A 27,582-nucleotide genomic window follows, 5' to 3' on the forward strand; every position below is an offset into this window, starting at 1 on the left:
AATAGATTAATTTTCGGGAGGTAAATCTCTGAAACATTAGCCTTAGGGAGATAGCTACCCTGAAACATTATTTAATGTATTTAGCAATTTTATTAGAGTCATCATCTCAAGTTGTTAAAAAGCATCTTGAAAGATTGAGCTTTTGTTAATGGGTTTTGACGTGTTTAGGAAATTCTTATGTATGAGTGTACACTATGTTGCTTCAACATTTGTCTTATGACATAAGCTTGGGAAATGTCTAATGATATTATTGTTACTGCTACCATTAAGTATGAGTAATTTGTTCCATCTTGATTGCCGTTTTTTTTTACTCTAAATAAGTCTTAATGTTTACTCTAAATAAGTCTTATTGTTGTTTTTCTTTCTGCTTCGTGTTTTGTTTATGATGTATTTAATAACACGTGTCTTACTTCAATGTTTACGCTAACAATGCATAACAAGGTATACAAACGTGTGTTATATAACTAGGTATATGTGCATTACATAATCATGTCATAGACTTAATCCTATTTAACGTCGTGAGTCCGTAATGCGTTGTTCATCAAGCAGTTAATAGCAAAAATAGTCTTAAAGTTTTTAAATATTTCAACAAAATAATTTTGCCAAATCTTTTTAAAAATGCATTAAAAAAATTAGACGCTAAAACTATACAGGCAGCACTTGAAGCGATTTAACACACAATTATTTCATTAAGGATCACCATTTTTTGGAATTATCATATTTATTTCAATCATACATTATCATATTTATTTCAATCATACATTATCATATTTACTTCAATCATACATTATACAACGTCAATGTAAAATAAATCAAACAACATTAGCGATTCAAACAAACGTTTCGCCGTGTACTCACACTTTGTTGCCACTTAGGTTTTCTTCTGTTCAACATATTTATTTACATATTTATTTACATATTAGCCTATATCTTTATGTTTGTCGCAAATTCTTAGCCGTATAACAAAAGATTTTATATCCGTAAGTTATTTAGCGAAAACTCGTGCCGCAAAACAAACATGTTCCTTGTCGCATTGTCCAGCAAAAATAAAAAAATGGATAATGCTTGGGGCTCAAAGATTCTATTTAATTTAAGACGAAATGCAAACATGATGCTTGTAATTATATATTTATTGCATATATTTGCAAGTGTATTTAATAAATATGTAATTATTATTTATTTGCAAATATATATAAGAAATATGTATTTATTACTTAATTATTTGTAAATAATATTGAGTAATAATCCAAGGCAAACATTTGCTTCAGGTTTTTAATTGACTTCAAAATTGTCACATTTTATTCAAATTTTATATCTTTTATCATACAATTCTACTGGCAATTACCGTCATCCATCTGGTGCCTCAAAATTCTAATCACACTACACTATTTCGCATTTATTTAGTTATAACAGTCATAAATCATCGTCCATCATTATCCATTTATCATCATTTAAAATCTTTCGCCTATAATTCATAATCATTCGTCATAATAATTACATACTTATATATAATTTATCATGCTCACAATAATCCTTTATTATACATCAATGATTGTTCAACAATTAGAAGCTGCAACTAAAGTAAATACAGAAAATAGTAAGATGGTAAATACAGAAAATAATGAGATTGTACATACAAAAAATAACAAGGTGGTACATACAAAAAATAGTAAGATAGCAATATTTAGTTAATTTTTTTTTTTTTTTTAGTTAGATGTCAAATAAAATAAATAATCTTAATAGTTTTGAACCAAAATCATTTCCGTGTGAATTATTTTACTAAGGGCAACTTAAATTCACTCATATAGCCTACTGGCATTGTGTAATACGGTAAGATACCCATCATTCTGAATTTCATTGAAGTTAGAAAAAAGCGTATAAATGAAGTACCAGATATTAACAATACAACTTAACGATCATGAAACACTGAGGAGTATTTTGAAAGTCGTTTTCTTGATTGTTCAATGGAGCGTGCATTTAGGTCAGCAGAATAGTAAATCCACAAGTTTGTTAACAAAGTGAGTTTTAATATCTTTAACAAGTTTTCTATGACAAAATAAAAAAAAAAAATCTTTTGAATTCTTCAAATTCATAGATTTTACTTTTTTAGCAATTCAATTAGTCATTTGTTTTTAACAACGACGATTTTTTCTTGGACAAATAAAAAGGAAAATAAATAAATAAGTTTATTGTAAAAGAACACGAGGAGACACACCTGTAGTTTTCCTAAAGAGCTTAGGCTCTGTTTACTTTCTCTCTCTCTTTTTGTTTTGTTTTTATTATTTAGAAATTAAAATGTTTTATGCGTAGAATCCTTTCTTGAAAAAGTTATTTTTAGGAAAAACATTAAGCTACGTTTTTGTAAAAATGTCTCCCGCTAAAACCATACCTGGTTATTTCCAGAACAAAATTTTTTGAGTACCTTTAAACTGAAACGGTTCATGACGTTTATAATTTAAACGCAAAATAAATATAACATATATGGGAAGTGATAACAATAAAGTCAGTTACACCTGCTTTGAGCAAACGCTTCAATTTTAAAGCATTGATTGGTCGCACAAATGGGATATATGCTAAAATCAACATTTAACGGGATTCCATTTACTTCAATCTGTAGTTAGAATGAAAGAAAGATTATTTTGTGAATATTATTTTTAATTTGTGACAATAATTAAAATAAGACTTTAATGTTCAGTTGTTAACACTTTCATGGTGGTAAAAATATATTTAAAATAAGTTTATTTCCGAAATTGCAGATTTTTTTCTCCATTATCAGAATATTTATTTATTCAACGCAACTGATAATTTAACATTTCTTAATATGAATATTTATCTTTTTAACGTTTTACATGAACAGCCATCAAAACAGTAAAACTTTCAACTGATTTATCAATATCGCATCATAATGCCGTATTATGGATGAACCAAGTTTTTGTATAGCTTTAATATTTATGTTGGGTTGTTGGAATACTTCACTACACGGTAAGTGTAACATTTATTCAAATTACTATAGTCATCAGTATTTTTATCATTTTTGCTACTACTACTACTACTACTGTTATTTTTATTATTATTATTATTATTATTATTATTATTATTATTATTATTATTATTATTATTATTATTATTATTATTATTATTATTATTATTATTATTATTATTATTATTATTATTATTATTATTATTATTATTATTATTATTATCATTATTATTATTGCTATCATTATTATTATTATTATTATTATTATTATTATTATTATTATTATTATTATTATTATTATTATTACTATTGCAATTATTATTATCAATATTGCTATTATTATTATTATTGCTAATATTATTATTAATATTGCTATTATTATTTTTATTCTTGCTATTATTATTAATATTGCTATTATTATTTTTATTCTTGCTATTATTGTTAATATTGCTATTATTATTTTTATTCTTGCTATTATTATTATTATTCTTAATATTATTATTATTATTATTATTATTATTATTATTATTATTATTATTATTATTTTATTTTTATTGTTATTATTATTATATTTATTATTATTACTTTTATTATTGTTTTTATTATTACTATTATATTATTATTAATATTTTCCTTATTATTATAATTATTAGTGTTAATCGAGTATCTTTATTTAACTATTACTAGGAACATATAACAAATTAATGGGCGAGCCGGGCAGCCCAAAATAATTTCATGTCAAGTGTCTTTCATAACAAAACTACATTATTTCTGATGCGGAGCGCAACAATCTGTAATGATTCCACCATTGCTTAGGCGCATACTGTTACGTCACTGTTTAAGCACAGATGTAACAGGTGATCCACATTTACACGCGCACCACTTGAAGCCTAAATTCATTTTAACGGGATATTTATGTATTATAAATCGAAGAGCTCAGTGAATTTTTTTTTTTAAGTTTATTGTTTATTTTGGAACTCTCAGAACTAATATTGATGAGTGACCTGTGCATACCTCAACAGCTTTGTTATGGACTGTTTTTGAAAAAATCGTAGATTTAACTTGTTCGGAATATTGTATTGCTCAAATACATTGTTGTTTGTATAAGGAAATGGTGGATCGGCAAAATATTTGATGATTCAAAATTTAGACAAGTAAAACTGAAACAAGGTAAAAGTAGAAGCAGAATGTGATCGGTTTGTTTTAAATCTTTATAGACCATGAATGAATGCAGAGTGACAGCGACATGCTTAGTTACCCTAATTAATCACTTACAGCATTGTTAGGAAAAATCTGGAAATAGCTTTTCGTTTTTTTCGGAGGCGGCAGGTAAGTTGAACATGATTACGCTTATCATTATCTTTGTCATAAAGAAATCTAAAAAAAATAAGGTTTTGTTACTTTTAATTAGCATTAAATTCTTCAGGTGATTGATCGGTTTCTGAAATAATACGCATTCTATATATGGGCGTGCACTACCTGAATTTTTGAGGATGCTTTGTTGTCTATTGTGGAGCAACAAGCAACAAAAGAATGATTTTTAAAAAAAATACAGTTATCTGATTTTAGTTACATTTTCACTGATATTTTAATGAGTATGAAAACTTTTCAAGTTCCCTTTTAAATATTTAGGAACTTAACAAATAGTAAACATTATTGGAGCGTGTTATGATTCAAAGTTATCTCAGAAATCACGTGCATAACTGGTCGGCAAATACGGAAACAGCTTTTTATTTTTTTCCGAATAATGTCACAACAGATTTACGTAAATTCCAAAAAGTTTACAAACTGATAAAAACATTCAATAGACAAATTTAACGATGCCGTGATCACGGTAGGATAGCTAAGTCGAAGATAGCAAATAAAGATGTGGTCGAGTTGGAGGTGGCAAGATAAATATGCCGTCAAGTCGGAAGTGGCAAGGTAGTTGTCACATGGATAACATTATCATGCCACAAACCAAGCTAAAAAGTTTTACTTTTTTAAGATATTTTAAATAAACTGTCAACGTAAAAAACCAGTCACCAGTTACCTATGAACGTAGGTGATGGTCAGGTAGCAAGAACTCGGACTATTTTATTTGTAAGTATTTATGCTTAAAGGAGATGCAGTGCGCGTACCATTTTCATGCTAAAGAATACTACACCTAACTTTTATTTTGAAACTGGCTTATATTGCTCATAAATATAGTTCAATACCCGCTGCGGTTGCTAACTCTTGCCTTAACTATCGATAATTTAGTAAGTTTATGCTCAAAGTATTAAATAAATAAAAACATATATATATATATATATATATATATATATATATATATATATATATATATATATATATATATATATATATATATATATTAATACAAAAATTGGATACAATTATTGTTGTTAAAATCATCGTTTACGCTATTGTTAATAATATTTCTATTATTATTATCAATATTTCTATTATTATTATTATTGCTGTTGTTGTTATTGCTGTTGCTGTTGTTATACCATAACCCTTTTTTGATTGTTCAGGAAAACAGCATATTTATTACACAAGTAGAGAAGGTGCTGATGAATGCAAACAAGATGGAATTATCCCATACTGGGGATTGATGAAAAAGTTGATGTGCACCGACGCACACGCAGGAAAAAAATGTGAAAACGATAAATTTTGCGATGTTAATGAAGAATGCCTTTGCGATAACTTGTGCGAAGAACAAAGATGTAAAAAAAAAGGTAGGTTTATATCACTAAGTAAGTAAGAACTTCAATGTAACGAAGCCTAAAGAAAAATTTAAAAAAAACTTTAAATAGAAAGCTGTAAGAGAAAGTTGAGAGAAAGCTACATTTTTCAAGTTTGGCTTCATCAAAAGAATATTTTTACCAGGGGGTTATTATATTAAGATTTTACAGTAATAATAACTACTACGGAACAACAACAAAAATCCTGAGTAATATTATCTATAGGTTTTCATCCATTATTCTTCGCTCAGTTCGGATAGAGAACCTTAAACATTAATTTCAGTTGATTCGAAAATTTGCTTACGCGGATTAAATACATTTTAGAAAAATACTAATTGAAAGCCTTTCTTGAAAAAAGATCAAAACACATTGCAGTTATAATCTTTTGATGTTAATTTTATCATTTTTAATTGCGTTTGTTGACAGTTTTTTTTCGGCTGCTCATTTTATTCTGCTCCTTATAAATCTTAACAAAATTAAGTAAGTTTTGTCTTTACTGAGGACATCGAGGGGAATAAAGCAGGAATAGCAAGTGTGAATTTTAATCGATGTCGGTTAACTGACACTTTAATTGCAGATGAGTTAGCAATTAAACCCTAAGAAAGTTGGTCATTTCGCGAGAGTTCAATTGACAACTGGAATAAACGCGACAGACCTTGCCTTGAAAGTGTCTTTAAAGAACTTTTAAAAGTTGTTTGAAAAAAAAAAAAGTCATTTCGTATTTAAAAAATTTTAAGACTATAAATTAATAAAACTTGACCAAGTTTTATTAAAATTATAAGTCTCGATATAATCATCTGTGAACGGTAATGAAAATTGGTTCGTTATATTGCTTTTTTTTTTTTTTTTTTAAAATAGAAAGCTTTCTTCGAGATAATCGTTTATCGAGGTTCGTTGTATCAAAAGTTCAGCTTCATAGTATTCTTAGTAATTTACAATATCTATCTCATTTTTTAAACTTTAGTTAAAAATAGAGAAAGATTACTTAATCTTATCTAATCTGAGTAAGAATTACTTGGTTTACTTTACAGGCCAAAAATAAAAACGAAATCAATCTAAGTAAAGCGAGTTGCAAATGTAAATTCGAAAAACCTATGCATTTGTCTGTGATTTAGTGTTTCAACCGTTACATGTTTTAAATCTATCAAATTTTTGTTCTTGAAAAAAGATTAACGGTTAGCTTAAACACATCACTTAAGACTTAACCACAGTTATTATTAAAACTCGTAAAAAAAAATTCAGTCAATGAAAATTCCAATCATTATTGACTTCAAAATTTTAGTTGGATTTTCTTAGATTTTACTTAGAAAAAGCTACTTCGGAAGTAATTATCTCTTCCTCTTTTATAAATATTTCATTTAGTTTAATCTCAAAGCCAAAGATTAATACTCTTTATAGAACAACGGATCAACGGTTATAATTTAAAAATCACGCTAGGTCGAGAATTTAGGTTTCATAAACTGTTTATAGAGGTACAAATATATTATCTCGTATCGTACTCCATTTTTTTCTCCTCATAAATTTGTGAAAACAATTTAGAGGAAAAAGTTTTGGGTTTTCAAAATTTTGAATAGAAAATCATGCTGTGAACAAAATAAAAAAGTTCGCGTGCAGTTTTTAAAAATACGCGAACTAATGATTAATTAGACTAATGCGATCCTAAAATAGGCTTAAATTTTGCGAAAGAATTTAAGCTACTCGGCATATTATCTTCGGCACTGACGTTGGAAAATGCGTTTAAAATCATGGAAGTTAACTCGAAATACAACTTGCTTGATAGGGGGATGTTAAGAAAAAGATTTTTTTTCATACTTAAACCATAGACTATCTTTCTTTATATTAAATTTTAAAACAAAATAATAAAAATTCATCAGAATAAAACGGAAACAATTTAAATGAATTAACTTAAATAAGCAAATAAATACTATTAATACATATAAACATTTTATTCTTCTTGTGATCAAAACCCCCTGAATTTTGTTATCAAGTATATAAGCATGAATGTACAAGTACTGACACTAATGTCAATTTACGTTTACAATGGAAGTTCGTGTCGCGTTTTTGATTCTTTTTAAACTTGTATGTAAGTAGATTGTCATTTACGGCATCTTGGTATTATTATTATATCTTTTTTAATCTATCTTATCGTAATATACATTTAAATTTAGCAAAAAGCAATATTTTTTATTTCCAACGATTATTCGGGGATAATTATTGATAAATATACAACTATACGAATAAAATTGGCATTAAGTCCTGTATAATGATTTAAAACCATTATACTGCGTTTCGGGATATTCTTTATAATTGGTCTATCTGCAAACTGAAACTAAAATGCTGTTTTCATGAAACTTAGTTGACTCAGCTGAAATTCCGAAACTACATAGGATTTATTCTGTAAAGTTTAGGCTGTTAAGAATTTCTTCTAATACCGCTGTCGCGCGGATTTAAAAACACTTTCTCCATTAAATCATTTTCAATAAAAAGAACAATTCGTATAATTTAGGAATAAGAATTGTTAGGAAAAGGAATTATTCCAGAAATTAAAAATTTTAAAAAAAGAAGAAACGAATAACGCTATCAAAGGAGTAAATACATCAAGATAATGAAATTTTTTATTTACCATTTTATGTATCGTTTGTATGATTAAGGATAATTTAACAGAGATTATGTCAAAATAAAATGATATAAAATCTAAATGTTATTTACTTTAATTTTGAATTACTTAAATGCGGAAGATGTTGATTTAATTTAAACAGTTTTATTACACAGATGTATTTATAAAACAGGTGCTGGTAAGATGCTGAAGATATTTATGCAAAATAGTTTAGTAGAATTTTTAAAGTTAAAGATGATTAAGATATATTTAGCAGTAAAAAATGTAGTTACAATTTATGTAATTAAAAATTTAATATGACTTGAGGCTTTCTATTCATATTTTTATATAGCTTAAAGTTTATCTTACTGATACTTAATTGACCTTGCCTAAGAAAATATGAAAATAGATGAGTAAGAAGGTTTATTTGCCAACAGTAATTAGTACTTGTATACTATTAGTAAAATTTATAAGTAGTTAAAAAGTAGCTTGTGAAGTTTTATTACAATATCAGTGAAAATCTAATTAAAATTAATAAAGCCAATTTGATTTTTAAAAGAATTTACTTAGTTTTAAAGTCCTTCTTTTGTTGTTTTTTTTTAGTGGTAAGTACACAATGTAACAAATGTCTAAATGGTGCAACATGCTTCAACCAAACATGCATGTAAGTTTTAACATTCAAGAGTTTCTGTATATTGTATCTGGCCCCATAAAAATAAACTATTCATAGTTTAAAGGCATACCTTAGCAACTAGTTGATGTAAGTAAGTTAGTTGATATATGCATGTTCTAACATGTTCTTGAATATGTTCTCTTAAGCATCTTTCTATGGTTATTATTATTATTATTGTTATTATTATTATTGTTGTTATTATTGTTATTATTATTACAATTATTGTTGTTATCATTATAACTATTACTCTTGCTATCATTATTGTTGTAATACCAAATACAATTCCAAATACATTACCAAGTATCATACCTTTAACCAACCCAAGTTTAGAATAGTCATAGTCAATAATAAAAAGCTTCAGCTGTTTAGGAACACAACAGCCTATTGTAGCAGAAAAACTTTACAAAACATCTTAATATGATAATGTTTTTACATAGATGTGATCAAGGTTGGGAGGGAGATAGTTGTGAAATTGCCACCAATCTTTGTAAGATCTGCTCTAATGGAGGAACTTGTTCATTTGCAAACAAAACTTCAAAATGTTATTGTGTTCAGGGATGGACTGGTACTTATTTTTGAAATAATACCAATATTGTAGTATGTAGAATAAAAATATAAAAATTTCTTGGATAAAATTATTTGTATTTTTATTCATTTTAATATTTGGCTGTCTCTCTCTACATGTTTTTTTTTTTTTTTTTTTTTTTTTTAAATAAGGAATGTGTTTGTAAAAAACTAGTACTAGAAGCCCCAAAATTTTAAGAAACTATTAGTACTAAGTTACTTTCTAATAAGAAACTTATTTCATCAAGAGTTTGAGGAATATTTTCTAATTTGTGTTCTGTTCAGGGACAAATCTGATGGTTATATTACATTGAATGATATTGATGGAATTCAAATAGTTTTAGTTGACTAACTTTAAAACATTTTATCTTACTTGTTAACATAATTTCAAATTGCATTTTATTTACTTTATCTGTCTTTTGTAAATTTGAAATTTAAGAAACTCTTAAGAAACTTTTAGTACTAAAGTTGTAAAAAAGTACCCTTAAAATAAGAAACTTTCAAGTACAAGACCATTTGTTTGTTTTCTTATAAATTTCATACATACATACATACATACATACATACATACATACATACATACATACATACATACATACATACATGTTTTTTTACACCACACACACACACTATATATATATATATATATATGTATATATATATATATATATATATATATATATATATATATATATATATATATATATATATATATATATATATATATATATATATATATATATATATATATATATATATATATATATATATATATATGGTTTGTGTAAATCTTTAAAGGTGATGATTGTACTATTAATGAGGATGATTGCTATCCCAATCCTTGTGTTCATGGAATTTGTGAAGATCAAGTAGGGCGCTACTCTTGCCACTGTTTTACTAATTTTACAGGTATTTCAAAATCATAGTTTTATTTAGATAAATTGTGAACCAAAATTTTACGCTTGTTAAGTTTGCTGATAAAAAGTTTTTTTTATTTCTTCTAGGAGATAACTGTGAGTTCAAGACTTGTAATATAAGTTGTGAATTAAAAAATGCAAATTGCACTAATAACCAATGTGCTTGTAAATCTGGCTTTCATGGTGAAAATTGTGAGGTAAAGTCCCCTTTAACTCTTCTTATACTTATGATATTCATTTGAAATGAAATTTTATTATTCTTTCTTATTGACCTCTTTAAAAAAATGAAGTATTACAATATCTTTCTGACAAATTTTTAATTTGAAAGTTATCAGTTTTAAGTTAGTTATTTTAAAATCTTATTTTAAAAGTATTTTACATAAATGTTTATTTGTTTCATGACTTTTTTTTTAACCTCATGTTCTTGTGTCATAAATTAATGAACTTTTATACAAAATTAATGTGAAAGATACTAATTTATTTTATTTTTTAAAAAAACAGTTTATAACAAGTGTAATCAAGATCTTTATGACGCCTGTAAAAAGCTTAATTTAACAGACATAATGAGGTGCACACAGTCCTGAAAAGATATTCAATCAAACTAAATTTCTTTATGGTTTAGGACATTGATGAATGTCTGAACTTTCCTTGTGGCTCGCATGGAACCTGCAACAATACAGTTGGTAGTTTTGTGTGCAATTGCCACTCTTCTTATATTGGTTAGCATAATTTTTGTTAAAAGTGCATTAACACTTAATGTTAATAATGTGAATAAATCTACTATGCCTTTCTCTCTTTCCCTCACAAAATTTATTTCACTTTTGAACTTACATTTCATTGGAATCATACATATTGCACTTATCTTGCTTTTATTTGTAATACTTTTTGCTCATGAAAGATGCTTTTAATCTTAAGAAATGTGCAATCAAAAATTTCTAATCAAAATATTGATTAATGTTTAAAAATGATAAAAATTTTTAAAAATTTTTAACAAATCTTTGTTTCACTTAAGTTTCTATTGACTTTTAACATTTAACAAAATTATTTTATGAAGTAAAGATGTTTTATGTCTTTTTTTTATCTTTTTCTTTTGAATGAAATAAAAACAAATGAATTTAGTTGTTCTTTTATCTAGATTAAGTTTTACTTTTTTCTTGCATAGGTGTCTTATGTGATAAAAAAATATATTGCACAAACACTAGCTGTGGTAACCATGGTACTTGTCAGGAAGAAAAACTAGGGTTCAGCTGTAAATGTGACAATGGTAAGAATTTGGGTAATGGTAAAAAATTACGATTGTTTGTGGGTTTTAAACTTTTAATACCTTTGGAAGCAAATTTTTTAAAAAATGTTTGTATTAGGTGTTTAACAAAAAGTTAAAAATAACTTTTGTGTTGTTTTAATATTGGTTTCTTTTTATTACTAGCATGAAAAAATGTAAAATGTTTTTTTTATATATATCAATGTGTAAAAAAAAAAAAGTTTTTTTTATTATTACTAGTTTTACTTCAATATTCAAGATGTCAGCCTAAAAAGCAGAAAAATTCACCTGTAAATTAGAAAAATGGATTTTTAAAAGCTTGATGCACAAACATGTTCTAAAAGTGCAATGGTTATTAAAAGTATGTTTTCTACATATAAATGACTGAAATTTTTGAGAAATATAAAAAGTGTTTCACTAATCAGTGAGTTTATGTTTGATGTTTAAAACCTCAGAAACTGTCCACTATGTTTAAGAATTTAAAATTAAATCATTTATCAGAAAAATTCCTTAAAATGTTTAGTTATTAGACAAAATTTAAATACTGTTGTATATATGGCAACAAAGGATTTTTTTTGACAGCTTTTATCTTTCTGTTAGTAATTTAAAAAAGGTGATATAAGTTAAACACTCTCTAAATTTAACACATCTGTATCAAATTAAATCTATCAATTTTCTGATAAAAATTAGTTATGATTCAGATGTATACTTTCTTTTAGTAATCATTACGAATGATAAGTTCTACAAATTTTTTGTTTCATATTTTGTTTATATATTATATAATGACATGTTAAATATAGAAGTATGATTCTTTTCTTGATTTTTAAAGGTTTCTTTAAATTCTTTCAATGACCTGATTTTTCCACTTACCTTAAGTCCCCACTATTCTGCTAAAATTACTAAAATAGTAAAAATTTCAGTTTTAATTTTCCTTGAAGTGTCAGTACGTTTGAAGCCCTGATTTAAAGTTCTAAAGGCAGTAAACTTGTAATAAGAATATGAAGAATGCAAACAGAATTTCACTTTTATGGCTTTTTACATAGAAAGTGTAGATTTTTCTTTGTTCATTTACTGTCTAATTTATGTGATTTGCTGAACTCTATAACAGCAATTTGTGTTAGTAAATTTTGAGATATTTAAATTTATCTTTGTAGAAAAATGGAAGTTGAAATTATTTCAAGTAATTTGGTTAACATGCTTAGTAATTAGATTGTAACTCTTGGTATTGTGACTGATATTAAAAATCTCACTCAAAAAAATCCCCCCAAAAAATTTTTTTTTTTCTTTTTTTTTTTTTTTTTTTAGAGTTTTTGCCTTTAAAATCAAACTTTAAAAAGTTTTTTTTTTTTAGGTTTAAACCAATAATACAAAAATATGGATTCTTTGAAAAAAAATTAAGTTTATAGTCTTTCAATTCATTCATTTTTATGAAATATTATGTATTACTTTCCAGCCCCCACATCTTCACCATATTGGCCTCATCTGTGAAAATGGCAAACACATCTTTTTCAAACATTATTTTTATCTCCATACTTGCTCTAGAATCAACGATGTTGTGCAAAAAACATAATGAATTTGGTAGATAACCAGTATGATTTTTTTTCTCAAGTTCCTTACAAATCTCAATTCAGAGATCTTTGTACACATCATCCAGCACCTCTTCTCTTAATTTCTTATTATTTGGTGGATCATATCCAGACCACAGATGTGAGCAAAGTCTTTGAAACTCCAGCCTCTCAACTGTGCTGAATGTTTGGTTTGAGCTGAAGTAAAAGCAAGCAACCTGTTTATCTAAAAATTCCTTCCGATATGTAGACCCTCTGACAACAGAATTGTTCAGATTAGAAGATTTCAGCTTACTTGCTTGAGTTGGGATGGAAATTGGATTTACAGAAACCAACACATTTGATATATCTGAAGCATTAAAAGCAACACTATTACTGGCCGTTGAGATTCCAATATTATACTTTGGTTAACATATTTTATCCTTCCTTGTCTTGCATTTTTCTAGATACGCATAAACATAGCCTATTTGTTACTGATCTTCAGTTTACAATGATTACACTTAACTGTGTTTTTATTATCCTTTAACATCCTCCCACTAACATCCTCTTTTTCTCCCACTGCCAAATGAGATTCTTTTCTTTACTTATGCTTTAAAGTTTTAGAATGTTTAAATTGCTGAAAAGGAACATCAGTCTCTAAAAGTTCAGTTTTTATCTAAATATAAAATCTAAAAATAAAAAACCTAAAAAAATCATTTTTAGTCTCATCATGGTTTAAGTTAGGAATAGAAATATTGCAATTTAAAAAAAACAACCAAATAAACCCAATAAAATGCAAAGAAACCCACTGGGCTAGGTTTTTTCCAACCCTGCTTAATATTGGTGTTTCTGGGGTCAGTTTATGTTTGATTTTAGTTATTAGATATTATGTTTGATATTAGCAAAAGTATATAGTCTGCCTAAGTATTAATTACATTTATTGACTTATATTTATTGACTTAATTTAGGGTACACTGGTGCACGCTGTGAAATAGTGAGTATGTTTTAAAATAGGTTTTCTTCTGTTATCTCAGTAGCTTTTTACATTGAGGCTTTTTATTTAAAAATTTTTTTTTTTTCTTTCAGCAAATTGATTTGTGCAATTCAAATCTATGCAATAACAAGGGGTGTTTTAATGATATAAAAAAAATTTGTCAGTGTGATTATGGCTGGAAAGGTATTGTTTTACTTATTAAAAAGTTTGTTTTCAAGTAACAGGTGATGCCTAAGTTAGTGGACAATATAGAAAAATTAACACCTTATTTATAAATAAAGAAAAAAACTATTGATTTTTTTCTTAAATAAAATATTTATTTTTGAATGAAAATCAATTATTTCTATTCTATTAACTCCATCATCTACAATAGATCTCAATATCATCCTTGTGCATTTCATTTACGACTGTAAAAGCTTCACATCAATTTCTTTTAGTTTTAATTTGATGCGATCAATCAAGACTTACTCCGCTGAAGCTTACCAACCTCTCTTGTAATCCTTTTGTATTAAATGTCCCCAAAAGTTTTAAGTTGGTCATGCTTGAGGCACAAATGGTGGGTTGAATTCCTTACCAATGTAATTGACATAATTGTCCATCCAATTTAGAGAATCTTTAGAGTAATGGGAACTTGCTAAATCTGGCTAAAATAAATAGTTTAAGTTGCCATGATATTTTTGTATGAATGGAAAAATTTGTTTCTTTAAACATTCATATACATAGATATTGGTTGATAGTATTGGTTGCCACAGTCTTGGATGTATGAAACAATTGCTCAGACCACAGTCAGATATAGCTATTTACGTAAATAATTTTTTTGGAAGTTTATCTTTTCCAACAAAGCAAACACTTTCTGGGCATGTCTCTTTGATGTTTGTGCAGTAACCAGAATTTCAAGGCATGTTATCACTTGGAAAACAAATTCTTTAATCATTGATGACCAAAAGTGATTTCATATTATAGAGCAGTATCAAAGTGTTTAATTTGCTAGAATAATTAAATGAAAATTTGTCTGATAATGTATGCATTACCCATTAATATTGGATGATAAGAATTATTGTAAAATTGTGCAAAATACATTATGCTATTTATATATTTCTTTAGTGATTTGATTGTATGATTGTTTAGCCACAATATTATTATTGATTGATGATGTCATTAAAATAATTGATAAGCTTTTTAAAAAAAGCTTTTTGTTTTTAGGTCAATTCTGTGAAGTTCCAAGAACTGATAACTGTTTTTCTAATCCATGCATCCATGGAAGCTGTTTTGACACAAATGATGATTTTTTTTGTAAATGTAAACCAGGGTTCACAAATAGGCTGTGCTCAGAACCCATAGATATGTGTCCTTTAGGGTTTGTTTATTTTTCTTTTTTTTTTATAAACTTCTCTAGCAACTTAGAAAATTATATTTTTAATCTAACAACTTTGAAAATTATATTTTTAGGTATTGTTTAAACAATGGAACTTGTGCACACAAGTTTAACCAGTTGTCGTGTGATTGTCTCCCACAATTTTCGGGTGATCGTTGCCAATTTTTAAAAGACTTCTGTGCCTCAAATCCTTGTACTTTGAATTCAAAATGCATTAATGAATTTAATAGCTATAAATGTGTATGCAATGCAGGGTTCTATGGAAAAAACTGTCAGCAGTCAATTAACTGGTGCACTCCTTCAAATAATCCTTGTAAAAACAAAGGAAAATGTCAATTAACTTCGGATGGTTTATACTCATGCACCTGTTCATGTAAGAAAATAATTCATTTTTTTGTAGATTATATTCTATAGTTAGCAAAATTTCAGTTATATAGCAAAAAAACTCTCTAGATTTAATGTAATATTTTAATGAAATATTTTGTGTCATTTAAAAACACAAAACAATTATTAGGATCAAGCACTTTTGTAGTATAAGTTTTTATTTTTTTAGCAAACTGGACAGGTAACACTTGTGCATACAGTAAGTCAGATTCATGTACCATTGGTAGATGCAATGATGGAAACTGTAAAAATAACCAATTTGGTGGTTATCACTGTACTTGTCCTGCAAATTATTCTGGCTCTCATTGCCAAAATCCTGTACCATTTTGCAGTCAGGTAACTTGTAAAAACAATGGGGTATGTGTTGATGGGAAGTGTTTATGCATTCCTGGATTTGAAGGTATGTAAAAGATGTTATTTATGATTAGACTTCTTCAAATTTGTTCATGTCATTTGTTTAATGAAATTTAAAAATGTGGGGGTATTTTTTTAATAAATTGCCATATTATTCAGGAACTTTATGTGAAATTGACATAAATGAATGTGCAAAATCTCCTTGCAATAATGGCAATTGCACAGATGCTGTTAATGGTTTTATTTGTTCATGTAATGTTGGATACACTGGTTTATATTGTGAAACTCATATCCCCAATTGTTTCAAAGGTGCATGTTTTAATAATGGTGATTGTCATGACTCTAACACAGGATTCTCTTGCAACTGTACTCCAGGTAATTTTTCTCCATTCTAATGAATAGTACAATCTGGCCTAAACGTGCTGGATTTTGAATAAAAATTAAAGATGGACATCAGATATCAGTCATAAAAACATGAATGTTTGTTGACATACAAATTCTGATAAAAATGTTTATTGAGTTGTAAGTGCAACTAAGGTTTATAATGAGTGTCATGCAAGCTAAGCTTGCGAGACCACTACAAATAAAAAATGTTAAATTTGGCCTTTTTGAAGAAAGAATTAAATATTTTTATAAATTTTCAAAATAAAGATTAGATAATCTTTACTTTGAAAATAAAGTTTATTTTTTAGGTTAAAGTTTAAAATTAATATTAATAGTAGAGAAAAAAACAGTTTTCTTAGAAAGTTAACTTGTATAAATATTTGTCATAATATTTATCTTTTAAGTCATATTCAATCATATCTTTGTTTCATTCATATCTGTAAATAGTTTAAGCAATTCTTCTTGCATAACTTTTAGTTGTTTAACAGGTTTTCAAGGAAGTCGATGCCAAAAACGAATTTGTCCAACTTGTGGGAAAAAGGCATGTGCAAGTGATACTTGCGTAAATGGCAAGTGTTTAGATTTAAAGAATGATCATGAATGCATTTGTGATGGTAGGTTATTTTTATTATTTGAAAACTCTACTTTGAGTTTATACTTTATTACAATGGTTATTGCATTTAATATAATGATTATTATATTTAGTTTAATGGTTGCTATGTTTGTTATGTTCAAAATAAGGATTATTATATTTTCTTTAAAATGTTTTTGTTTTTTTTTATTAAAGTAGTGTTGTTAACAGTTTGACATTAGTTGCCTTTAGAAACTTCAAATTCATATTTAGAAAACTTCATTGGTGAAAATTGTTCATTTGGAATTGGGTTTAATTCAACCCAATGCCCATATGAAGAATGTCAAGCCACATTTAATGGTGGCTTATGCAATCCAAAGTGTGATAATCCGCAATGCAATTGGGATGGAACTGACTGCACATTAGGTGTTAATCCTTGGACTCAATGTGAAAGCAAAAAAAAACAGTGTTGGCGTTATTTTGGAGATGGTATTTGTGATGTTGATTGTAATAACATGAATTGTTTGTTTGATGGGTATGACTGTCAGATAAAATCTGATAAATGCCCTGTAGTTTGTGCTGCGAAGTTTGGTAATGGTTACTGTGACAATGACTGCAACACTGTTAACTGTGGCTATGACAATAAAGAGTGTAGCAAAAATATACCAGCAAAACATGTAAGTCGGAAGTTATTTTTAGCTTATTCTTTTTTAAACAATTTTTTGATTTCTTTAAGTTTAGTTTAATTTCTGTACAATGAAAAAGTTTTTTTCAAAAAAAAATTTGTAAATTCATTTCTCATCTTGAATTACATTTAAAATTAAATATTTGCCTTTTATATTAAACATATTAAGTATATGCATTTTAAGTTGCATATGTGTGTATTTATTAGTGGTTGCACATTAAGTATTTTTTGCAGCTTGGACAAAATACTCCAGCTTTCTCTGTAACTGGATTAGTTGTGTAAGAGCTGTTCATTTCTTAGTTAAAAAATCTAACTCATTATGCTTATATACATATTTCTTTAACCACCAAAACTGGCTATCATCAAAAACAGTAAAAGGCATGAGTCATGATATTTTTGCCAAATGTTTCCATGTATTAAATAACAAAAAAAAGAAAAATTTGTGTTTGCTGCTTAAATAAAGGATTTATTAAAAAGGAAAATCCAGCAGGTCAATTTAGACTTTCCCAGAAAAGTGAACAATTTCAGGATATAGCTGTGATGGAAAAATCTTTTTAAAAGAATTATTGGCTGATAACTGCTGGTTATTGAAGAGAGAGTCCTGAAGAAGTTTATTAAAGAGAATCTATGGTTAAGAAATTTTAGAAATGTGTTTATTAGATTAATGCAATAAAAAGAATTTTTTTTTAAAAGAAAAAAAAAGGAGAGAATAGAAAAATTTAAAATAAAGGATCCAAAATAATGACATTTGAACAGCATATTTATACTTAGACAAGAGAAAATAGGGAGAAGTAAGGAGTTTTTTGCAAAAACTTCCATTAGATTTTTTTTTTTATTATTTTTTTTTAGAGGGAATGCTACATAAACTATGTATTTTTTTATGATTTTTAATTAGACCCCAGGTTTTTTGGTAATCACACTACGTACTGGGCTTAACGAGTTTGAGTTGAACAAATATCAGTTTATACGCAATTTGAGCATCATGCTTAACACTATTTTAACAATTGAACAGGTTGAAGCTCCCAATAGAATTAAACGATCTTCAACTGATAATCTGTAAGTAGAGCTAAGTCATCTTCATCTAATATTCTGTTAGAGTATGTTGTTTTCTTTTGCTCAATAAAAACATTTTTTTTTATCATTTTTTGGTGCCATTTTTAATCTGTTTTTTTTTTTTAATGTTTACACCCCTTTTCCCACATGCTAATAATAAATATTTTAACCTAAAAAAAATTCCTGATATTTTCTAAGTAAGAGAAGGCAAGTTCAAATTAAAATGGCATAAACAAGTAAGTGTTTGAAAAAATCATGATTAACTCTTAATTAAAAAAATTAAAAATAAAAATTATATTTTGCTACAAGTTATGCTTTAACAAATGAAAGATAAGGTTTTAAGTAGAAGCTGCTATTTTCAAAATATCTCACGGATGCCTTACACTAGTTGCTGCAATCTTAAATATTGAAGCTGGATTATAAAAATGCTTATTTTCTTTTTAAGTCTTACTAAAGTAACTCTTAAGATGGACAACTCACTCTGTACTGAACTGTGCTTTGACTCACCTAAAATTGTAAGTTTGAAAATAAAAGTGTGTCTTTAAACTTTTTAATAATTTTTTAAAAATTTTTTTTCAAAACAAGGTTAATGTACAAAAAATTTAGAAATATCGTTTTAGGCTGCAAGTTACTTGGGAGCACGTGCCCAAAAACAGACTCTGAATTTGAAATTTTCTGTCTATTCTGTTTCTGGTAAGTTAAGATTACATAGGTTATATTATTATATTGTATAATAGTAAGCAAGATTTCATAAACTGATTTTATTTTCTGTTTCACTTTAAATATTTACTTTAATGTGAGATATAATTATTTTTCTAGATACCAGCAAACCAAAACTTCCCACCGTTACTCACAACATTTTGATTGTTTTGTCAGTTAGCGTGGCACTAGTTGTAGTAGTAGTTGGTGCTAAAAAGATGCGCTTTCGATTATGGAAGTTTTCCCAAGACCGACCAATCTTTAGTACAAGAGGCGAAGCAGAGGGGGGAGAAGAGTTGGCGTAAGGTCTTTGTTTTTGCAACAATAATATTTTACTTTTTCAATCTTAATTTTAATGATAAAAAAATTTTATTTACAGATTGTCTCCTTCTTTATCAGCATGTGAAATGGATAGCTTTAGCGCAGCTAAAAAGTGAGAACAAAAGTTAAAGAGTTTTTAAAGACTTTTGGACTGTTTTATTTTTGTTAAGTTATTTGCAGAAAGTGTCAATCTTTAACTTGATGTTTGTCTTTATTCAGACTTAAATCAAGTGATCAGGCTGAAACAGAAGTTTTCATAGACACCAGGCGACATGTAAGAGTGTATGCAATTGAATGCCTACTGTTTTATAAATTACATTTGAATAGAAAGTGTATTATACATAAAAAATCTTCAAATTATACATTGTAAGCAAAAAGTAGTTAAAAATATCAAAAGTTCTTAGCTGAAGAAATGCATGTGTTGCTTTGTTTTTACCAAATTGTTTTATTTTCATTTTAGTTTGTTTATGAATCTATATAATTTTGCAGAGAAATCCTTGAAGCTTTTTTACTTTACACTGTAGATCAATCAAAATGAGCTTTTGCATCAAGCAATCATATTAAGCAAGATAGATGATGTTTTAGCTCTGCTTGATCGTGGAGTCGATGCAAATGGTGTGGACAACTTTGGTGTCTCACCTTTACAGAAATGTGTACTGAGAAACAATTCTGAAGCTTTCCGTTTGTTATTGAGGAGGAGTAATATTGATCACCAGTGTCATCTTGGCAAAACTGCTTTAATGATGGCATGTTACTATAAAGGTATTTAATACCTTTTTGTTTGGAATTATTTACATATAAATCATTTAAATCTAATAAAAATTGTATTTTTATTCATATCTTATATTACTATATTTTTATTTCATTACTGACCTTCTTACACAAAACTGCTGTGTTTTCTAAAAATTAAGTACTTACAACTACAACTTTTGAAAATTAAAAATACCATCATAAAGTCATTCACTTGTGTCATTTTTTGTTAAGAAATAGAAAATAGAATTAGTTTTTGCAAAGGCATTAAATATTGCTTTATGTTTGCTATGCAGTAACATGCTCGTTGGCACTCTCTGACTTAGAACTCAAGTTATACAACATAATTTGTTTCTAATGTGTTTCTTCAAGATTCCTATTGATACTATGTTTTCATTATTTGTAAAGTTTTAGTTGTAATTTTAAAAAGTTGTTTTGTGATCCTAAAGTAAGAACACAAAGATTAGAAATTCACAAATTATGAATTACTTTTGGGAATGGATATATAATTATGAACTAGTTGAAGTTTACTCCTATGCGAATAATAAACACTTTCTTATGAGTTCTTAACATATTCAAGCGTGTTGAATTAAGCTGTACATTAGCATCACTGAAACCTTAACTAAAAATTATAAATTTTTTTTTTATCAATTGCATCTGCTTAAATCAAACTTAAGCATCTTAGTATTTTTGTTCAATGAGTCTTAAATCTAACATTTGATTTTTCATCATGTGACCAATTTTTTCAAATATTAACCAATCATTTTGAAACCATGGCAGCTATGCTCTCCCCAGATTCCTCTTGTTTCACTTTTTTTTTTTTTTTTTTACACATTTTGTCCATTTTTAATGCTTCACATGAGCAATCATGACACAGTAGACCCAGCATAATTTTCACATTTATTTGATGTAACAGGCTGGATTCTTAATAGACAGACATTCAATTCAATTAAATTCCAAAGCATCAGAAGTTTTCTCAGTTATCATCAGTTTTTTTGAAGTATTTAAAAACAACTTCTTATATTATTATAGGAAGTTGTTTTTATAAATACTTCAGAAAAGCTGAATTTTCATACTTTTCACACCTGCAGTCATCAGAAACATTACCTTGCAGAAAACCTCTCAGTTTTATTATCTCAAACTTAATACTAGGTAGTCTTTTAATTGTGCATCTTTCACACACACCTTGTTTGTAAAAAGCAATTACTTCAGCATTAAGTAATGCCACCACTGATTAATTAAATTTGCCTCTAGTTAGAAAAACGATTGAAATTATCTAACTTGAAAACGCTTGGGGAAAAAAATTCTGTTGCAAAAGCTAAAAATGTTTGGCCTGATTCTTCACTGTTGAAAGTGAAAGTATAACATGTTAAAAACAGTCAACAAATAAAAAGAAGAAATGTCTTCATTTTTTGTAAATAAAAGAAAAGTCTAAGAATGAGTATGTCCCTATAAAAAACAATTGGATTTGAATAAAATCTAATTTTTTTTGCACAACTGATTAATTTAACTTTAATAATTAATTTTACTTTTCTCTCTTCTTTCTCTCTCATTTGAAATGTTTAGAAAATGTTTCATTTTTGATAAGTTGATTGTTTGAAGGTTTTTCTTTCCTCCTTTGATAATTTTTCATTATGTTTTGCCCTTTTCCTAAAGAAGTTTTTGCTTTCCTCTCCTATTTCAGCCATTAGTATTATTTATTATCATTCACTGTTATTATTATTATTATTATTACTATTATTATTATTATTATTATTATTATTATTATTATTATTATTATTATTATTATTATTATTATTATTATTATTATTATTATTATTATTATTATTATATAATTATTTATTATAGTAAAAAGAAATATAAAAATCCCCCAAAAAACTTTTTTGTGTGTTTTAATTTATGACTCCAGTGGCTTGACTTTAACAATTGTTTAGAAAAAGGTATATTCGCCATATACAGAAGATAAAATTTGGTTATAGAAATAACAACAATTTTGGATGCGGAAGGACTTTTTTGTTATTGCTCGTAAATTCTAGTTTATCAATCTATTTTTCTTTACAACTGTTTGTAATGTTACTTCATTTACAGTGAGAGGAGAAAATGGTCATTTTAAAACATGTCTGTTTAGGGCTGTAACTTTTTGTATTGAAAAGAAAGAACAAAGGATTTTCTACTAAAATCTAAATATCTCTTGCTAAAATAGACTTTTTTCAGATATAAGAAACAAAATCAAAGTATTAATTAGGTACTAAAACAGATAAAACTTTATTCTTGAGAATTATTTACCCTTTAACAGTAGTTTGTATCTGCGTTACCACCATATATCCTTTTGTGATTTTTTTATAACGTTACAGTCTGGAAAATGTTAGTTTTTCGAATCAGTCAGATATTTCTCTGGACATTATCAACTTCTTTTTTTGCATAATTGATATGTTTTATATTTGTTGTTCTGGATGACTACTTTTCAATTAAGCTCACATATTTTTATCTTAAAAGTTTAAAAAACATCACTAAGTTTCAAATCAGTTTCTTTTTTATCAACGCTCAACTAGCAATTTTTGTAAAAATGTATAAACTATGTTTTGTACGCTCTAAGGTCTGTGGCAATTGCTTCCTTTTGTAATAGGGTCATGCGATACTTTGTTTTGTGCCAGTTTGGAGTTGCCTCCATTTACCTTAAGTTTTACCCATAAACAAAGAAGCAAATATTACGAGCTGATGTAAAATAAAAATCTTCACGTTCAATAATTTAGAGCATACTTCCTTTCGCCTAAACGCGCCTGATTGTAATGACAGTATTTAATTGATATTTACATTGGTTAAATAAGAGTTATTGTAATTAAAAGTGATTGTTCATTTAAAGTTTAAAGGATATTTAGTTTATTTTAAACGAACTTTTTTCTTTTTTTACTTAAGATTGTTGTATGTTGGAGGAATTGCTCGCTGTCGGTGCTCGTGTAACTCTTACAGATATGAATGGTTACACAGCATTGCATCACGCTGCATTGGCAGCCAACAGCAGCGCAATACATATTTTGCATAAAAATAATGCAAAAGTTGATGTGCAAGATTCACTGGTATGATTACAACTAAAGAGATTTTTAAGACTACGTTTTTCTTTGTTTATGCATGTTACTATTTTACAAAAAACTTTTTTAAGGGTCAAACACCTCTCTATCTTGCTTCGGCATCATTATCAATAGATGCGGTAGGTGCTCTCCTCGCGCATTATGCAAACAGAAATCTCGCCGATAATATGGATAAAACTCCTCTTATGATAGCAAAAGAAGTAAGAAATGTTTGTTTTTAAAAAATTTTTTGATATCGATTTTGTGTTAGATAAGTTGACTTTGCGGTTTATTTAGGCCAAACATCCGCAGTTAATTAGGATGCTTTCTGATTGGGATGGTTCGCCACAATCGCCGATTTCTCCTAACAACATTCCTAAATTGGTCAGTAACGGATCGAAAAAAAGAAAGAGGAAAGATTCATGGGGCAGAGGCTTAAACAACGAAATTTGTCCTTTAACTTCAATATCATATTCAAATCCTCCTGATTTCCATTACGTTGACCCATCTATGAGTAATCACTTTACCAACCAAATTTATCCACGAACTGAAGTGACAGATGATACAATCAATCCTTTTCCTACCCCTCCCTCTAATACTATTTATTCTCCGTCATATAATGATGTCTGTTCTCCGAACTTTGGGAGAAATATATATGAGCTACCATCTCCACCAGAGTCATGGTCAACATCCTTCTCCTCTCCTTAGTATTATTTACAATAGGGATACTTTTAACCTCTTTATAGTATGGTTTATAGTTTTGTATAAAATTTCTACTTATTTAAAGCGCTTGTACCTTTTCTTAGTTCTTCGTAAGAACAGTTTCAACTGTTAGTCTAATATAGTTTTCAAGATCCACTCACGTTCCCTTATAACAAGTTGCGTTAGTATATTTGGTCTTTTAACAATAGGTCCAATCCTTTCGATGATATTTTTAAACAATGATCTTATTTTTATGAAAAAAGTGTTTTGAATATTTTATTTAATAGATTTTTTATAGCATGTAAATAGAGTTAATGGAAAATAAATTTACCTGAAGTTTGTGGTCTCTGTTTTCCCTTAATGAATCCATCTTTTAATAATATATGTTAGTGATAAATTGTAGATGTAGAATAATAGAAACACAACCGACCAAACGTGCTGACATGCCAATTAATCTTATGGTAAATTGGGATGTCAGCACGTTTGGTCGGTTGAATTATGATAAATCTGAACATAAACAACTACTTGATCTTTAATACTTTTTTTTTTTTCGTATGTGATGGTCCAAGACATGGTAAAAAAAGATATTTAGCTTTATTTTTTATTATATTTTTATAAATTATTTACGTATACAATGGGTGCTGATAAGTTCGTGATATTGCACAGTGAATCGTTTTGCATAAGCAAGGTGGAAAAACTCACTAATTGGTAATATTTTCCCAACAAAAAATCCCTCGTTGGTAACAACTTGAGGTATTACTTATAATAAATATTCTAAAGCGATGAGTCATAAATGGTTAAAGTCACGTAATTATCTAGCTGTAATTATGCAACTATGAAAAAGTTTTAGTTGCAACCTTATAGTGGTTTCAATACCATTTAACAAAATTTTAAGAAATAAATCTGTGATGGATTTCATTTTAGAGGGTAAGCACTTTTAAATTTACTTGATCGTTTTATTCATGTTAAAATATATTTTTAAAAAATTACAGTAGATATAAAATGAGCGAATTATTTCAAATCGTTTTTTTACCATAAAAACCATTTATTGAGCAAACCATAAAAGTGATAAAAATAACTATCCATAAAAAGTATATTTTATCATTTTTCTAACCGTTTTTTTAACCAGTTTCATATCACCAGTTTTAACCATAAAAAAGCTCCTAGTTTTTTTTAAATGAAAACTCAATTTTTCAAAAAATCTTTCCAAAATCATTATTTTTTTTTTTATTGCATCATCTTTCTACGTGAGTTTTGTAAAAACTTTAATATTGATTAGTTGAAGAAATCTGGATATTCAATATAATTGCTTTACCTTTCTTTAAGATTTTTTCTGTCCTGTAAATCTCTTATTCTGTTTTAAGCAACTCTTCATCGTAGAATGTTCATTCATTATTATAAGCTTTAATCTTATATGTAACTGAAGTTGTATTTTGTACCGCAGGAATTGTAAATACTTCTTCTTTACAATTAAGCAGAAAATGTCAACTGAGAATTTTGTTTAGAAAAATCGTTTATTATTTAAAATGCTGTTGGGGCAGTTTTGAATTAAATGAATGTGGTGTTGTGAATATTTCTTTGTGATCAACTGACTAAGGAAGATCGATTTAACACCTTTTTCATACCTTGTTTATATATATATTCTTATTAAGAAAACAGTGTTGTTTATGTTAAATCTGATATAATTGGCAATTATCTGCAACTAAAAATTAGATAATAATTACCAACTTCATACCATATATTAATTACTGCAATAATACTAGACGTCATCGCGTGGTTAAATAAACGTTTATGACTGCGGCACCTTTGAATTATTGTTTAAACTTCACTATCTATACTATCTAATCTTGTAATCACTCTTTTTATATAAGAGTGATTATAAGATAGTATAGAAAAAATAACTGATTTTTATTATTAGAAACTTAAATTTAATGAAATTTAAAAATAAATCATATTTTTATATTTTAATTACTAGTTATATCCATTTATCAGAGAAAACTCAAAGCTGCCTTAGGTGTGTTCAAAGCTGTCCCTGGTGCAATCAAAGCTATCCCAGGTGCGTTCAAAGCTGCCTCAGGTTGGAGCAGTTTTTTATAACTATAGAAGCGTTGTATTTTTTATATTCGTCACGGCGAAATTCCCTTTTTATGTATACAAGAAGAAAAAATATTTTGTTAAACAAGGAAAAAGTACTTTTTTAAAAGAAAATCAAACAAATTTTAAACCAGATCCTTTTTTTGACCAATTGACTTTATTTTGTCTAAAGACTTTATTCAACCCAGAGCCTTTGTTCAATGTGCGTACTAGTTTTTCAATATTTATTACTTTTGTTTTCATTCCACTGTCACATTTTAATGTATCAGTACATTAATGTCTGTTAAACCAATTTTTAATTCTAAAACCTTTTTGCATTTTTATACACAGGAAAAAATTTTAAATCATTTCATTTAATCATTTATTAAAAACAGCTCCTTGAAAATTAAACATATCAAGTTCACATCCAAACTTTCTATTGGTTAATTTACAAGTTTAATCTGTAATGACGAACATGCGTGTGGTTTTTTCTAAGCTATTTTATATAATTTCTTAAATTCTTTTATTAACATGTCATGGATTACGTAATCTAAATACATATGATTTATACTTTTTGTTTCTTGTGGAAATAGACAAATAAAATTTGAGTTCTCTCTTATTGTTTGGCATGGAAGCTTGAAATAATTCCGTGAAAGATAAATACACTCTGCATTATTGTCCACCACAAGTGTATTAAGTATATTTACCGTGCCTTTCTAGTAACACATTGTTAAATATAGCTTGTCCAGAAAATTTACGAGGGCAAATTTTTTATGATATTGATCAAGTTTATTGATGATATAATTATAAAAACAAAACAAAAAAAATTTAACTTTCTTTCAAGTAACCTTTAGTAAGCTGCAATAGAAGTTTGTAAATTTATAAAAACGATACAAAAGCAAGATATA

General features: G+C 27.3%; 1 protein-coding gene across 6 annotated transcripts; it reads left to right on the forward strand.

Annotated features, from left to right (window-relative positions):
* The first annotated feature begins 245 nt into the window (after window positions 1–245).
* On the forward strand, window positions 246–24,940 carry LOC145181980 (neurogenic locus notch homolog protein 1-like). 6 transcript variants are annotated; one of them, XR_016446996.1, is made up of 28 exons: window positions 1,639–1,669; window positions 1,809–2,018; window positions 2,858–2,982; window positions 5,497–5,700; window positions 8,906–8,966; window positions 9,413–9,540; window positions 10,338–10,448; window positions 10,544–10,653; window positions 11,079–11,175; window positions 11,619–11,720; window positions 14,230–14,255; window positions 14,348–14,438; window positions 15,459–15,612; window positions 15,705–16,003; window positions 16,184–16,414; window positions 16,528–16,743; window positions 17,241–17,366; window positions 17,597–18,000; window positions 18,904–19,064; window positions 19,507–19,576; window positions 19,668–19,754; window positions 19,881–20,061; window positions 20,140–20,193; window positions 20,301–20,355; window positions 20,606–20,843; window positions 23,748–23,908; window positions 23,992–24,120; window positions 24,197–24,309. XR_016446996.1 is itself a non-coding variant. In XM_090072145.1 (28 exons), the coding sequence occupies exons 3-28, from the start codon at window positions 2,916–2,918 to the stop codon at window positions 24,605–24,607; spliced, it is 3,960 nt and encodes a 1,319-aa protein (XP_089928271.1). In that variant the 5' UTR covers window positions 1,639–1,669; window positions 1,809–2,018; window positions 2,858–2,915; the 3' UTR covers window positions 24,608–24,940. The 6 variants fall into 6 exon arrangements, 4 of the variants coding, with proteins under 4 accessions (XP_089928272.1, XP_089928271.1, XP_089928273.1 ...); XM_090072145.1 differs by having other exon boundaries at window positions 19,682–19,754; window positions 24,197–24,940; XM_090072146.1 differs by lacking the exons at window positions 1,639–1,669; window positions 1,809–2,018 and adding an exon at window positions 246–269 and having other exon boundaries at window positions 19,682–19,754; window positions 24,197–24,940.
* The last annotated feature ends 2,642 nt before the right edge of the window (window positions 24,941–27,582 follow it).

This window comes from Hydra viridissima, unplaced genomic scaffold (genome assembly GCF_058129835.1).
Source record: "Hydra viridissima isolate aposymbiotic clone 2 unplaced genomic scaffold, HvirCarnegie_v1 scaffold_14, whole genome shotgun sequence".
NCBI lineage: Eukaryota > Metazoa > Cnidaria > Hydrozoa > Anthoathecata > Hydridae > Hydra > Hydra viridissima.

Coding starts and splice junctions, on each gene's coding strand:
- LOC145181980 (XM_090072146.1), top strand. CDS start 2,916: ATGGATGAACCAAGTTTTTGTATAGCTTTAATATTTATGTTGGGTTGT. Junction 14,439..15,458: donor GTGTGATTATGGCTGGAAAG/GTATTGTTTTAC, acceptor TTTTGTTTTTAG/GTCAATTCTGTGAAGTTCCA. Junction 16,004..16,183: donor ATACTCATGCACCTGTTCAT/GTAAGAAAATAA, acceptor TTATTTTTTTAG/CAAACTGGACAGGTAACACT.